Source organism: Halichoeres trimaculatus, unplaced genomic scaffold (assembly GCF_033239565.1).
Source record: "Halichoeres trimaculatus isolate MK-OKI-2021-1 unplaced genomic scaffold, fHalTri1.1 fHalTri1_scaffold_4, whole genome shotgun sequence".
Taxonomy (NCBI): domain Eukaryota; kingdom Metazoa; phylum Chordata; class Actinopteri; order Labriformes; family Labridae; genus Halichoeres; species Halichoeres trimaculatus.
Genome location: NW_027437182.1, coordinates 18,931,604 through 18,948,297, shown reverse-complemented (window position 1 = coordinate 18,948,297; position 16,694 = coordinate 18,931,604). Strand labels below are relative to the sequence as shown.

The 16,694-nt window shown below is 40.4% G+C and overlaps 1 protein-coding gene across 1 annotated transcript in view; it reads left to right on the top strand.

The window, feature by feature from the left end:
* xpr1a (xenotropic and polytropic retrovirus receptor 1a) overlaps positions 1 to 16,694 on the top strand; it is an 85,294-nt gene that overhangs the window by 3,232 nt on the left and 65,368 nt on the right. The window contains exon 2 of the mRNA XM_074668572.1: positions 2,653 to 2,704. Coding sequence (XP_074524673.1) covers positions 2,653 to 2,704 — 52 coding nt within the window. The remainder of the gene's footprint in view (positions 1 to 2,652; positions 2,705 to 16,694) is intronic.

The window sequence follows — 16,694 nt, the reverse complement described above, 5'->3', positions numbered from 1 at the left end:
GTGTACCTCATCCTGTGGGATTGTAGTTATAAACCTATATGCTAAACAGCTGTTGGCAGTGTTGTTGCGGATGTCCAGAGACTTCTGATAAAGGTCAAGCAGTAGTTCAAAAGCAAAGGAGAGGATCTGTCTTTGGACACATAAGTATTTAGTGCAAGAATCAAGCTGTGATAAAAATTCATTTCTCTGAATGCTCGAAGGTTTTTCTTGCAAAGCAAACTTGCTTGTTCTACATGGTGTAAGATGTGTGCTGATAATTGGGTTGGCAACTGTTGAATTCAGATGAGCCCTGAATGCATAATGCGCATTAAACATAATAGAGTTATACAAAAAGAGTGAGAGCTGTAGATTCAAGTGTGTGGGCGAGAGAACAGGGACACTTATGCATTTACCTCTGCTTGTTACCTCTGCAGTCTAATCACTCGTGTAACTCAGATGAGGAGGAGGAGGAAAGTGCATGTAGAGACTCACATTTACAATTCAAACTAGCAGAGTGATATAATGTGAGGAAAAGCAGGTGTGTGTGTGATTTCAGTGAGTGATTGTTACCTGCTCAAAGAGGGAGCCCTCTCCCTCTCAGTGATTAATTGGATTCAGTTTAAATGTGTGATCCAGCTCTGTGAGCTTGATATTGTGATAGAAATAATGGGAATAGACCGTAAACTCTACAATATGGCTCACATCATCTGTAAACTGTGTCATAACACTGTGATTTATTAGCATGTTAAACATTATCAGCATTATGTATACACAACAGGCATGGTATGGTTACTGCTCAGAGGCCCCCTCTCCTTCCTGCCATCCTCCCCTCATTGTTCCTCCCCCACTGGGAGGACATCTGGTCCCAGACCAGACCTGCCCTCGACTCCCCTTCTCCCCTGCCTGCATCCTTCCCTCCCATCCTCTCCACTTCTCTGTTTACAAGCAGAGATCCACTCATCCACTCAGACGCAGATTCAAGTGATCCATTATGGGTTTTTTTTTCAAGGCAGAGATCTCCTTCTGACTAATAATGCACATGGTGTGATCTCCTCAAGCACAGCCAGAGCCATCTGAAGCATCCTAGAGGAATGATTCGACCGTCTAGTGCTCAGATATTTTGGTTTGTGCCCACTCAAAGTGTCACAGCCATTGAGGCAGCTGACTGCACGCTCTGCGGTGTCAGCTGGACACTTGTGTTTCACTCATGTTTGCTTTAGCGATTATGTATCATCATCACACTAATGCATGGTCATTCAAACTGATGGCCCCATTAGGCTTGGCTTAGTTATTGTCTACAGGTTTCAACACTGATTACTGCGGAGCCTGCAGGTTTATTCCTATCCCCTGAAGAGCTAACCCAACCCCCTCTTCCATCACTGCCATCACCATGGTGATGCCTCCTTGTCTGAATTTGAACATCTATTTCCCAACTTAGTTACCCCCCTCCCCCAGAGGAGGGGGGTAACTAAAACGGGGCCTCCAGGACTTAGACTTGCTCTTAGGGTGTATGTGTAGAGTTAGTATCATGTTTTCCAGACATGTCAGAGACAAAGCTAAACACAAATTAGAAGTTGACCTTTTGGATTACACTAGAGTTTCATTGTGTAAGTAACTCACAGATGGAGTCAAGCATCAACAGTGCAGGCTGCTGCTGGTGTGCAGCAGTTTCTGAGTGGTTTCCACCCACACACTGGATTACTCACACTGCCCTCTCCCTGTGGTGTTACAAAAGCAGGTTACATAGAAACTTGGACAGTTTGTTTTGATGTGTGGATAAATCAAAGCAAACTTGAAGGTGGTCAGCTCTGGATGACAAGGACAGTGAATCAATTAGTTCAGATTTTACTGTAAATGTAAACACAGTTTACTTACCCAGTGCGTTATGAAAGCTTAAATTTATCGTCATTCTTCTTCTTGGCTGAAGCAGCTTAGCCATAAATTACTCTTTATCGAGTAAGGGATTCAGTCCCTGTCTTTTCTCTGATTGTCTCTGATATGTCAGATGAGCCGGCGTGCAGTTATCTTTCAGTATCCATTATCTTTAAAATCAATCGTTTTGCAGAGAAACAACCTCATTTAACCAGTGCAGATATCTCTCTTTGTGCTTACTGTCCATCAGCCTCTACCTTTTTACACAGATCTGTTAAATAAAATACTTCAGTTTAAACTTTAGGATTGTCAAAGAACAATATAACATAAATGTGTTTTTCTTGCCTTTTAAAGTGAATTCTTGCTCGCCTCTTTGGATCAGAGCTTTACTCAGTCAAACAAGTGAAAGTTCCTTGAAGAGAAAACAGTTAATGGGTAGTGGACATCTTTTATTAGATGCAGCAATAACTCAATTCACTGTTTGGCTTTGAGTTCTTGAAGCTATTGTACACATTAATGTAACTCCTATTATTTTCATAAAATTAGATCATTGCATCATCAGTGTGTGTGGTGCATTATGTTAACAGCTGTGTTTCAGCTGCTGTACTTCTCCATATGGAGAAGCAGAGTTTAGTTAATGGCTCTCAAATGGTTTCAGATGGTTAAAATGCTGCAATGAAAGCAGATGGAGCTGACAGTTGTGTAACGTCTCACTGTGCACTGTAAACAACTGTTTTTTGTACTCATGATTGTTCTTAAAATCTAATTTGTCATGTTTTTTATACCTTATTATCTCATCAGGCGTTCAAGGATATGCTGTATGCAGCCCAGGACCAAGCCCCGTCCATAGAAGGTAAGCAGACTCCCTGTTAAGACAAACTAACAGACACAAACATCTCAAAGACAAACACTTCTGTACTCAGTGCTCCCTGCTCAGGGCCTGTTTGGGCATCCCCAGAATAACAGCTCTTCATCTGCTAAAAATAGAAAGACATTATTTCTCTCATGCTGCCGCTCACTGCATAGACTGTGACTCAGCCAGACCAGGGGCACTTTCTAAATTATTGACCTCCACCTTTCTTTGACATTGGATTTTGGACTGACGCTCAATAATAGGACATAAAAAATATGTTGTAAAGTTTACAAAAGTTTTTGTATTGTATGTTGTGTGCCCGCGCTCTTGTTGAAGTGAGCTCTGAAAACAACAGTGTTTGATTAGCCCACGTGGCAGAGCAGAGCTGGAGTTCAACAACCAGCAGTATCGAATGTTGCTGCTCAAGAGCAAAGATAAGGAAGGCCGCCGGCTAAAATTAATCTTTGGCATTGGACAGCAAGTGATGCATGCGAAGGGAAAGAATGCAAACCATTCATTTTATTTTGATGCATGTTAGTTGAGGTAAACACGTCTCTTTAGCTGCACATTGCATGCTTAGTTTATAAAGTGTTTATGAGGCTGTAGAAGCCTGTCACGAAAAAAAAACAAAAACAAGATTTACACTCCTGCTCATAAGTGACCTCAAACATGTTTGTACATCTGTGTTTGCAACTGGATGGGTGTGTGTACTCATCCAAAATGTGTATGTCTGCAACTGCCAGAGCCCAGTCCTAGCTAAGTGGTCTAAGTGAGGACTGGAGTATGATGAGACTGAGAGAAGTAATACAGAGTCACTGTGTGAGTGTGGATGACAGAGCAGTGTGTGTGTGTGAGTCAGCTTCGGGCACAGAGATCAGTTTCAGTTTCATTGGTGGACTTTATTTTTGCCAGCAGCTGGTCAGAAAATAAACCCTCAGAGTTTATCCTGTACATAATAAATTAAATACATAAACACTTATTGTGTAAGTGTTGTGTGTTTGTGTTTCTGTATCACACAGGTCTTGTTCAGTGAGAATATATGAGCTGTGTCTCTCTTTTTGAACACTGTCTCCAGAGGCTGTTAGCAGCGCTCATAGCCCAGCATGGATGATAAATCACTTCCTGTCTCAGGTCTGAGCTGCACTCATGGGTCACTGCTCTGCCTCTGTCAGCCTGTCGCAAGATAGGTGAGGCCGTCTTACTCATGGAGACATGGATCGATCAATCAGCATAAAAAGATCCTGTGTCAATCATCTTGTTCTGTTGTGACGTTTTAACATTCCCCTGATTGATTTGTGTGCTTTCACGCCTTTTTAACACAGTGCAGGATGTTAACAAAACACTACAGCAGCCAAAAGCAAAGAGGATCAACAGTACCATTTGTTTTTCATTTGCTCAAAGAAAAACCTTTGGATGTAACAGACAGATGTATTTCCTCTCAGTGTTTTGATGGGAAAGACACAGAGGCTGTAATGAAAACAGCAGCAGACAAACAGTTTTTATTGAGCCGTGTGTACTACTGTCTCTTGTGGCTTTGGTTTTGACTTTTCATAAGAGAAACCAGATTAGAAGGTGTTATAAAATCCAAGCTTACTGCAGCACTTTCTCATCACAGCCACAAGATCCAATCTGTCAAATCTGATTACATTTAAACCTGGCCAGGATGATATTGTAAAAATGATCTGCGCTTATGAAGCTTTTTGTGCTTACTTTAGTCAACCAAGGGCTTCACAGTTACCATCTTTGTCACCAAACACATGGTATAGGTAGTAGTTTATTGTGTTTTATTTATATTTCATTTTTGACGGCTACATTTTAGTTATTGATGCATATTAGCTTCTTTGAATCCATTATTTTGGGTTGTCAATGTCACATAGTTATTGACCCATGCAATCAAATATCCAAGGTAACCCACCGGATGTGAAACCAGCAATTAACATTGTAATAGGGATGCATGATATTGGGTTTTTGCCCATATCTGATATGCCGATATATCGAAACCCCTTTTGGCCAATACCGATACCGATAATCATAAGTTTGTTTGTTTTTTTCACTGTAAAGAAAGCTAAGTCTATCCTGTACTGGAATTTATATGTTACTCTTATTGTGAGGGTCTTATTTGTTTAAGAAACACACATAAAACAAGACAAAAAACATTTGATTTTACCATAAATAAGAAATGTATTATTTTTTAAACTAAAGACATTCAGTATTGAAATACAGAAAAATAATTTCTTTAGATCACATGAACTTTAAATGTACAATGCAATTTTAAACATAACCAAGTTGCATTTGATTATTTTAGAGCTACTGTAACAACCTGGTGACAGACACAGAGCTCCGCAGTGCAAATAAATGAAGTGCTACATTTTATTTAAGGAGCTTATTTTTCAGATGGAAAATAATAATAATTCTAACTGAATAGCACCTTATTGGCTGTGACTATCGGCAGAAATTTTCATATCTGCCGATACCAATAAACGTGTTTTTAAGCTTTTATCAGCCGATACCGGTATTGTGCCGATAATATCGTGCATCCCTTCATTGTAAAGAGCAAACCATGATAGTTTTATGGCCTCTAGTATTTTCTCCCACATGATTTACTGTATGACTCCAGTTCCATAAGATTTGGACAGAATGTAAATGTAAAAATAGATTTTGATGGTTTTCAAACCATTTGAATGACATGTAATGCAAAGACAGAGTATCGAATGTTGAAACTAGGGGTGCAGCGATCACAGTTTTCTGCCTGATCACTGATCTTTGAAAAGTTTGACCTGCCGATAACTGACACCATATACCTTCCAATCTTATTTTATTGAGAATCAGTGAACAAAACCTGTGAAACAATAAAATCTTTGTTTTTTAACTTAAACAACCAATAAAGTGTCCAGAGTTTTAGGTCTAAGAGCAAAAAGCAACAATGGCTGGCTGTCAGACCTTCCCGGAGGTATATAAGATCAGTTTCATATGTAAAGATGGGCTGATCACCAATCACCAATCCCTAATCACAGATCCCCCAAAATTATGGAAATCGGCACTGATCGGCCAGCCAAGTGATTGGTGCATGTCTAGTTCAAACTGATAGATTTGATTGTTTAATAATTTTTTTTCCATTTTTAATCTATGGCCAGTGACACATTTCAAATAGTTTGGACAGGAGCTTACTCAACATTGTGCTGGGCCGCCTCTTCTTTGAACAACACTGTTAACATTTGGGAGTTTAGGGCACTAATTTCTTTAGTGTTGTAAGAGAGCTTTTCAACTTTTCAACCATTCAGGGTCTAGGGTGTTGAAAATTTTTGCCTCATGATAGTACACTGAATGTTGTGAATAGGCGACAGGTTCTGTAGGAAATTTAGCACCTGGACTCTTCTACTATGGAGCTATGCTGTTATCACAAGTGCAAAATATAGACTGGCTCCTACACCTAAATATATTAGCTGGCTTTAATTGTACCCACTCAGATGTGTAAGCTACCCATGCTGTGGGCACTTTTGCATCCCCATAGTATTACACATCCTGGCTTTTGAAGTGTGCGCTGGTAAAAAGTTGGATGTTCCCTCTCCTATTTAGAGACTAATCGTAATTTGTGAGACCACAGAATAGTTACCAACCTCCCTTCAGTCAGACTTTAACACTGTTTATCAAGCTTTGAGCTTGAAATCCTAATCGTTATATTTAATCTATCCCCCAGTGATGAATTATGAGGTTTACCTCCCTCCCTCCCTCCTCTCTATCTGCTGCCTCTTTCATCACAAAAAGCAGCTTTTTGGTATTCAGAGGACGATTCTCTAGCCTGAGGGAGACAGTTTACTGGGTTATAACCTCTCTGTACCTGATAGAGCTGTGAGCTGTGAGCTAGTTAGACACAACTGGACAGGCAGCACTTCAAAGCATGTGTGTATATCTGTGTGATACAGATACTTTATGGCTGACAGCAATAAAAATCATGTGTAAGGTTGGTTGGATATCTCTGTATCCAGTGTAACATAATCTCTGTGTGTGGCTGCGTGGATTAAATTGTCAGTGAAGTTGATGACTTTATTAAAATATGTAGGGTTTTCAAGCAGATAAAGATAACCAGTAATCAGTTGCTTTGATAGGTATCAAGCATCCCTGAAAATGCAGATGATTCAGTGATTAGTACAGGGCTTGTTGCATACAGACTTTGGAGGACACGCATCCCTTAAACCGCTCTGCTTCTGTACACGACCCTTCACCTCTCATTAAAATCCTTTCTTCTCATTCTCCATGTCTCTCTTTCTGTCCCTGTGTAGCTGTAATTAAAACCCACCTGTCTCTGTGCTGTGATGAGCCACTGGCCAACAACAGAGAGAGCAGCTGGTTAGATCTCTGGTTCCCTCTGTTCCCGCCATTACAATGAGCTATAACACAGTCTTATTCAATTAGTCCACTGATCATTGCAGAGATACGAGAACAATGGCCTGGATAATAAACACACAGCTGTAACAGGATGCACGGGTGTGAATGTAATGCTATCTCCAGGAATGTTACATACCACGCATGCCTTTATTTCTATTATGGTGGATTTTTGTGTGTGGAGGGGTCATACAAGTCATTCATTCACTCGTTTCCAGTCATTCATTGTGTCATTCATTCTGCTGCTCTGTAAATGTCTGCTCTATTACTGTGATGGTATCTGTGCTGCTGGGCTGGAGTAAGTGGGAGCTTGGGAAGATGGCAGTGATGGCACTGCTGGATTCACGCTGGGAATAAGGGTGGAGCTTGTGCACACACACACACACGGGCATAGATACAAATGCAAAAACACGCATACAATGTCCGAGGAGGGGGGAGCCTCTGTGTTATTGACTTACAGCTCAGGGGACCAGTGAAAGGATTATCCACTGAGTCACAGGGTCTGCATGTTAGAGATGAATGAAACAGACAAAGAAAAGAAAGCACCCCTGATTGGGTGGTTTCTTATGTCTTTTTTTTATTTCTGTCTTCAGCAGTAAAGCTCTGTCTTCAGAAAACGTCGACCTTATTTTTACTACTGCCTTGTGGTTTGGCTGTCAGTTGCCTCATGCCTTCTGGGCTTTCCATGTTTTATGCAGCCAAATCGATAAGTGTACAAAAGCAGTGGTGTGAAAATGGGAAGCTTTGCAGTGCCTCTTTGTGTGGTGAGGAATTGCAGTACCATTTCTAGCAAAAGATACAGGCTAATGTTAACCATAAAGCTTTATGTTGCTTCCCATAGTTTTATCAAACCCCCCCCCAGTAACGTGCTGAAAAGAGGTGTACACCTTAATCCCATGTTCCCTCTTAAGTCTTTTATCCCTTTTTGAAAGATAATGCTGGGAATAAATGGAAAAGCTTGAATCTTCTTAGATGTTTAAACATTTTTCACAGTTAATGCAGAGTCATGATCTCAGGATGTGGTCATAAATCAACCAGAGATGGACAATCACATTATACCACATGGTGGAATGAGAGTATGCTGCATCCTATTTAAATTTTGCTGGGAAGATTTATACTGACTAGGGCTGCAACTAATGACTATTCTCATAATCGACTAATCGGGCGATTATTTAAATGATTAATCGATTAATCGGATAATGACACGTTTTGCACTTTCCTTTACAATTTAGCTTAAAATTGTTTTAGGTATTTTCTAAACAGCAAAAAAGACAATAAAAAGCATTTTTCCTTCAGTAATATTTTATTACAGCTTTCTCTTTCTGGGAAGTAGAGCTGAACCTGCAAATATAATTGGCCACTGACTCATTTTCAGTGCATGCGCACCTCTTCCAGTAGCCTAGAGCGGGCTCATCTCCTCCTAACTAACATACTGTAAGCTACAGTTTCATGCACCAAAACACCTGCGATTAGTTGCCGATGAAAATAGATTATTAAATTAATTGCCAACTAATTTAATAATCGATTTTAATCGATTTACTCGATTAGTTGTTGCAGCCCTAATGCTGACATGGTGGTGTTTGGGTGCACTGTGTAGGTTTGCATGTTAAAGGGTCTTACAGACTAATATGCATAGATATTGTTGCTAACTTAATAATACTATAAGTCTGTATCTCGTGTTCATTGTTGTTGCTATAAATTCTCCCATCTGTCTCCTCCCTCTCTCTGTACAAGTTAGTTTGGTGTTTCTTTTTCTTCAAATTATTATTTTTTCCTTTTCATTTTAGCAAATTGCTTGTTAGTGGTTGATTAATGCTTTGTCTGGGGATGTTCTGAAATAGCAAAGCTTCTAGTTTTCCTGTATTTCAACATACAGATTAGTCTAAGGGTAAGAAAACAGCCAACACACAATTAATTTAACATGGCTAGACACAGGATCACAGAGTCTGCAAATAAACAATGTCAGGCTAATTTGTTGAGTGTGGCCAGAGTGTTCGCAGAGTTTGCTTCGTCAGCCTGGTCAGTATCCACAGTCCTGTTCTGCGTTATGCATTAAATGCTAGTTAAAGTAGACAGCTTATGTTCAATTTTCTGGGTCAAATTGCTGCTAATCCATACCTAGCCACGAAATGATGCATTAAATGTGTCTGTTTACATCCAGGTAGTTGAGCATTATAGCATTGCAGCAATAGCTTTAAGCCAGAACTACAGTCTGGTCTGGTGGCTGTGTTGAAACTTACCTACATCAAGGGACTGGTATTTCAGGTTTTCTTTGATAAAAATGTTAACAATTTGTTGAAGCAACTGTTAATTCTGCAGTTGACTTGATGAGGTTTTGAAATAGAATAAAGACAACAATCTCCTCATAAGGTGTCCAAAGATCACTTTTATTGTGTGGTTGACCATGCTGCTATGAGAGAGACAAAATCAAGCATTTCTGGTCATGTGCTAGAGGAAAAAAAGACATGAACAGATTGAATTATCCAGGTGTTCATTTTCCTATCCTAGGCACCATCACAGCTGCCTGTATGCTGGGTCCACTTTTGTTCCCAGGGCCAAATGATCCCCCTCTCATCTGGCTGTTGCTCTCCCAGCAGCTCCCTTTCAACAGTCAAATTTTGTGTGTGTGTGTGTGTGTGTGTGTGTGTGTGTGTGTGTGTGTGTGTGTGTGTGTGTGTGTGTGTGTGTGTGTGTGTGTGTGTGTGTGTGTGTGAGCCATCTACCTGTTGTGCAGAATAAAAAAGGCAACATGAATCACCGTCCCAAATTATCTCAACTACACCTTTTGGCCATCACCTGCTCTGTTATTTTCTATCAGTCATGACGCTTGCTCACCGGCCATTTTGTCTGCTGTTGTTGATGAACATGATAAGATGTTAGTAGAAGCCAGAGCAATCCAGCCTTGATTATTATTCTGCTGGCGTGTTCGGTGGAACGGCTGCTGTTATTACTGTTGTTGGTCACCCTCGGAGTCTGTCTTTTCCCCCCTGTGTGGAACAGCTTTTTGATTGCCATCACTTAAAACCAGTCTTTTACATAAACAGCTGCATAAAAATTTAAAACCCTTTTTTTTTGGTCCATATCACTGAGTCGTTTTGTTACCTCAGGGTTAATCCTTTCTTTATGATTTTCTATAAACTACAGTGTATTAGTAAACCTGTGAATACTGTGTCCAAAAATTCTGCACAGCCACAGTTATGTCACCCACTGATTCAGTCAAAGTGTTTTCTAATACCGTAAAATACCAAATAGTAGCCGGGGCGTTTATTTGTTTCAATCACCTAGCAGACCAGGCGTTTATTTGGAACAGGCGTTTATTTCTTTCCCAGAAAATAACATTCAATGGAAGTGGTAACGTCTTCTTCTTTGACTCTTCAAAGCCTCCTCATCTTTACGCTGTTATTGCATAATTCGTCCTGGCAGACTACCTGCGTATGTTTATATCTGGCACGCGGCGCGTGGACTGATACATTAAGCGGCGAGTGCCTTGTACGCAGCTGTGGCTCTGCAGCAGAGGTAGCGCCGTTTTACGACACGATGAGAACTAGAGCCTTATTTAGCGGTGTTTTTGTGTGAAAGTAACGCGCTGAATGCAGACCGATATCAGACTTTTTCGGTGGAAGTCCGTTTATTTGTTTATCTGCCCCGTCTGAGTGCAGACTCAGACGGGGCATACGAGCAGACGGCAGACGAGCAGATGAGCAGGGAGGGGGTGTTTGGTGCGAGCGCTCTGGGCTTCTGCTGCACAAAAAACACTGCTGTAGGGTCATGTGTGTGCCGAACCGATTACGTCGATCCTAACGGATCACAAATCAATCATGATCCGTTGCACCACTACTAATAAGGTGCAGTCTGATTATGTTTCTTTTACAAAAATCAGTTTTCAAGAGTCAACTGTCAGTTGTGAGCTCAGCGTTTGCATGTGTGTTCTGTAACTACGACCGTGGAATGAAAAAAACAACAAAAGAAATTGACTGCAGCTCATAGGCTGCGCCGAGTAAATTACCATACCCCCGGCGTTTATTTGGAACGGGTGTCTATTTTGCTAAACGTGCTGCTACACCCGGCGTTTATTTGGAACCCGGCGTTTAATTGGAACCCGGCATTTATTTGGTATTTTACGGTAATTGCATGAAGACTTCTCTTAAATGCAACAAAACTAAAAATAAAGGCCAAGAGGACATGTTGAGTGACTTAACACACTTTATAAATTATGAATAACTTTTATGCATCATGGAACAGTAAATAAATAAATACATGCATGTACTGAGTCTCCCCAGGCACAGCAGCTTGAGGATACACACACACAAAACAGACACCCGTGCAGCCAGGCTGTAGAAACAAATACGTCTGTGTGTGTGTGGTTAGAGGTACCAGCATATGCTGGCAGGATGGCAGGAGGTCAGGCAAGCACTCAAGAGGTAAGAGAGAAACAGTGGATCTAGTGGAGACAGATGGACGGCAGACAGACAGGTAGACAGGCAGGGGTGTTCAGCACAATGGTAGTGTGTCAGCCGGGGTCATCCACCAACCTGAATTATTGATGGGCTCTTTGACAATCTGCAGCTTATGCTCGACTTCAACTGCTAATTGTTGTTTTTAGGTGGGGGTTGATCTGTTGTTTCATCCTCGTTTATATCATGTAGATGGTGGACGAACTGAACGAACTGAATAAAGCATTATTGGAAGAGGATGAATCAAAGGAGCGGCACAAACAGGGTAACATCTTTAGGAGCTGTAGGCAGACAAGCTCCGTAAAACATCATTTACTGTACATGAAAATAAAATTACGATGTAAATGGCTAAAGACAACATGGCGGCAACCAATGACACCAGGGACACCATGGTCTTAAATGCTTTTTAACAATTGTGATTTGTTGAATTAATGTGGTGGATGTGTGAAACACAACTTTGATTTTATGCAGAGTATAAAAATGACAAATAAGACCAACAGGATTCTTAAATCTTGAATATTTGTCAAAATCTTGAAATTTCTGAATCATATGGGTATTAAAATAATTTGTGATTATATACAGTATATATCCTGTGTAAATCAATATATTTATTATATATCTCAGCCGATATATCAGACATCAATCGATATATCAGATATCAGCTTTTTTTTGCCCCTAGTATTGGTATCGGCATCGGCCCCAAAAATCCCATATCGTCGCGCTGTAATTTCTATATCTCTAGCTTTCATGACTGAATCTAATGAATGTTTTCAAATTAAGCTTTCAAAAGTGGCTGTAAAGCAGCCCAGATCCTTTAGAGCATTAAATGAGGCAGGTGGATCAGGAGATTGGTCCCTTCGCGAGGCTTCTAACAGTATTAGAGAGTAGAGAGGCGGGGGGGTGGGGGTTCAGGGTCAATACAAACCTGGGATCATTATCCCAAGGTCAGGCACTAATCGAATGGCAGGTAATGAACGGTAAAAAAGGTGATAGGTAATTGGAAGAAGATGTGGATGAGAAAAATGCCCAGTGCTCTTACTTTTACATTTACGCTGAAAGTGTAAAAAAAGGAAACTTGCTGTAAAACAATAATGAACTGATTGAAAAGGATTGTCAATGTCCAGTCTGAAGACAGAATCAGAAACAGAGAGAACGAGAGCGATCCTTCAGGCAGCAGACAGACAGACAGACAGACAGACTGAGTGGGAGGTCCCTGGGCTCATCTCCAATGCATGTTGCCCTGCATTAGCACTACAGCCATCCCGCAAGAAAAGACAGGGGGAGAGAAAGAGAACCTTGATAGATGAAAGTCTCCTATCCAACCATCCATTATTCATTGGTGAATTAGATCTCGCCTGAATGAAGGAGAGGAAGAAGGAGGAGGTGAGAGGGAAAGGGGGAGAAAGAAATCTGTTTTGGCGTTGGGAAAGGGTGAGGAGTTCAGGTTAGGATGTGGTTCATGCAGGGAGGGTATTTTTAGATTTTGGGACACTTAACAGAAGTCTGGAAGAGTTGGGTTTCTACTGGTGCAAATGCAGCTTTTAGAGAAGGGATTTGAGGTTTAAGATGAAGTGGGTAAAGAAGGACTTGGGTGCATGAAATGATGTACTGATGTTTTTGATGGGTTGAAGGAGAGGTCACTCTACAGCCCTGTGAGCCAGCAGCACAGGGCCATTGAAATGTTATTGGGGGGCTTTGGAGAGCTGATGTGTTTATGGCAGGTGTTAAGGATTTATGGCACACCAACACTAATAAAAATAATACATGGAAAAACCATTACACTTGACATAGAACTAAAATGTAGACATAGGAAGGTATGATACAATAAAAAAATACAAAAAGCATACAACTGTAGCACTGGTGGGAGTGAGAGCACATTCATTTTAGGGCTGCAGCTATCGAATATTTTAGTATTCGAGTATTCTACTGAAAATCCCATCGATTAATCGAGTAATCGGATAAAATACATTTTTGTTCAGTTAAAGAGCAGTTATTTTTCAAATGAAAATTTTTCTCTTTAAGAAATAGAATTTTCTGATACAGCATGTCAATAAGAGCATTTGCTTTGGTAGACACATTTTTTGTGCCTTGTACATCTCATCAAATGTTGTGGACCCAAATGGCACCCGTTTCGTAGAATGACCCATTCGTCTCCAAACTCCAGAAAAGAAGCTAGATTTGTTGCTAGTTGCTATTTTGTATAAGAGGTAGCTTGAGGGGTCTGAAAACTCTCTTAATATGGCCTCAGCTCTATTTGAAATACCACTCTTTGATCTTTTTAAAATTAAACGATTCCTCGAGGCGGAGAAAATTACTCAAGTAACTTTTGTAATCGAGTTTCTCGAATCATTCGAGGAATCGTTTCAGCTCTAATTCATTTTAACCGTAGTATACAGCTACAGCTTGGTAGCAGCCAGCTGGAGCTTACATTAGCCAGAGGCAGCAGCTAACACTTCTAATGTAGCTAAATAAGACAAACCTCCTCTTTTCCAGCATCCGCACTTTTTCATGATTAGCTTCAAGATGCTTGGACATTAGCGTTGTCACTGGTAAAAAAAAAAAAAAAAAAAAAAAAAAAGCCAGTTCTCATCAACTCTCCTTTGTTGAATGAGCCGTTATCAGCTGCTAGCCTCAACACATGAGAGAACTTCAATTTTTTCCTTTTTCTTGAAGCTTCTTATCCAGCCAGAAGTTCAATTTTATATGTAACATTAATATTTTTTTTCATGTAGATGTGATGGGACTGAGGGAGGCAACCAATCAAATCACTCGCATTAATGTCACTATGTGCACAAAAATAGTTTTGAGTATTTTTCTTACTAAATAAAACCCAGATCTTTGTTCTTTTTTTTACCAATAAACATCAGTTTAACCTTTTCTGTTAAGTCTTAATGCGAAGCGACTCCCGGCAGCAGCTGTAGAGAGCTTCAGAGGTTCATGAGTCCTGAAATCAACACTTGTCATAACTGTCTCCCTCTACCCCTCTATGTGTTGCTATTTAATTATGTGTGCACATCTGTTCTGGCCTTGGCAAACACCTTCTTATCTTCATAACTTATGAGCCTGTTGCTGAATGAATAGGGATGAAAGGAGAAGTCTGTGATCTCAACATCTTCAAAGATGGTCAGAAGCCTATCGCCATTTCTCAAGACAGCCACAGAGTAGTTTTCAGAGGTCCAAAACCTTTGACTACAAAGAAGATATAATCTTGTTAAGGCTAAGATAACAAATCTTGGATGATACAATCTGGCAATTTGCCATATGCACAACTGGAGGTTGTATACATAGCTGAGCTCAAAAATCTGAAGCATGGCAGGCATGTGAATGTAATGAGATCAATCTACGTTGATTAGAAATCAGCTGTCCAGGCCTCAGGGGTTTGGTGTGTTTGTTTAGCATTAGCATGGCTTCCAATCCATGATCTGACCTCTGTTATGAGGCAAGTTATTGTTATTAGTTGGCAATAAAGAGCCTCATCATCAGCTTTGGATGTGTGCCAGACAGACGATCAGCACAGCTCTGCTGTGAAACCGATCAGTCAGAGCTAACCATTGCGTTTATCTAGAAATGATTCACATCTGATGGATTAATCTAAATGGATTTCTTTATCGACTGGATTTATTTTCTGAAATAAAGAAACAATTGTAGTAACTTAAAGTGAACCCGCAGATTTAAATGCCCTGTGCACTCAGGCGTCTGAGTACATCTGTCCTGTTTTTAAATCCTGAAGCTCAGCAGATTGAGTAATGGAGGGAACAATGCAAAGCAGCGAGGTGATGATGGATGCACAGAGGGAAGAATAGAGATGGGCGACCTTGTCTTCGCTGTGTGTGTTTTGATGTTTTTATCTTCTCACAGTGTGGTTCTCTGCTGCAGTGGTACACTGTAGACACACACACACAATCAGGCACACACAGACTCTCTCAAACAGTCCCACATGCACATACGGAGTTGTATTCAACAGGGGGTGTGGGTGTGATTGTGAGCTATAGGTGATGACAGCAGGGCCATATGCCGATTTATTTCTGGTGTTTTTTTCTCTTTTGGCTTCACATTGTATACACACTGATTCACGTTTTTTCATAAAACACACGAGGAAACATTGATCTATACAAATGATGAGTACAAGAGATTAGTGGATACAGAAAAGTTTAATCTTATTTCATCTATATATATATATATATATATATATATATATATATATATATATATATATATATATATATATATATATATATATATATATTAATTTTGACTATATGAGTGTGAATTTAACAGATCTTAAGTCATTTTATGTGCATAACTGAACCGTATGTGTTAGAGTGTAGGTTATTGCAGAAGACACAGCGTCCTTCACTGGACCAGTTTGCTGCATCGTCTCTCTGGAGAAATGGTCAGATCTTGGCTCAGATTGGCTGCGAGGCCCAGTGACAATGCACCAATCACATGAAGCTAATATGAAGCCGTTTCCTCGGCTCTATATTGCTGTATTGACTTTCTGCTGATTGTCAAAACAATCACAGGCATTAGCCCTGCACCTGGTAGCACAGAGATCTATTTCTGAGTTTATATCTGATGGAAAAAAATCTCCAGCAGCAGAGAGTTTGACTTTAAATTGAGTCTGGCCCTGTGGGGGTCAGTGCCAGTGTACCTGAAGTGTGTATATTTGTGTGAGCGTGCATGTAGGGTGGGTTGCAAAAGGTGGCATATATTTGTGTTTGCCTTGCTCACTCCAGATTTCATCCCCCACCATTTTGCTCATGATTGAAAAAGGTAGACACATGCAGAGAAAGACAAAGAAGTGAACAGGCAGACAGAGGGACACTCAGAGCTCAGAGTGGCAGAGAAAGAGAGAGGAAGAGTGAAAGAGAGAGACCATGACTGAAAAAGGAGAGGTGACATTGGTGGTAATTGGAGGAAAGGAAGTGAAAGCCTCAGGGAGTCTCTTGTTCCAGGCGTTACTATGGCTAACAAAAAATGTGTGAGAAACAAAAAAGATTTGGAGGCAGACAAAAAAAAAGGCGCTGAAGCTCATTCATTTGCTTATACATAAATTTGGATTCAAAGCACATTCCAACTTCTTCTCATGACAGCAGCAATAATAGTCATAATTTAGGTTTGATAAGTCTAAGGTCAGAGGACTGTCCTTCAGG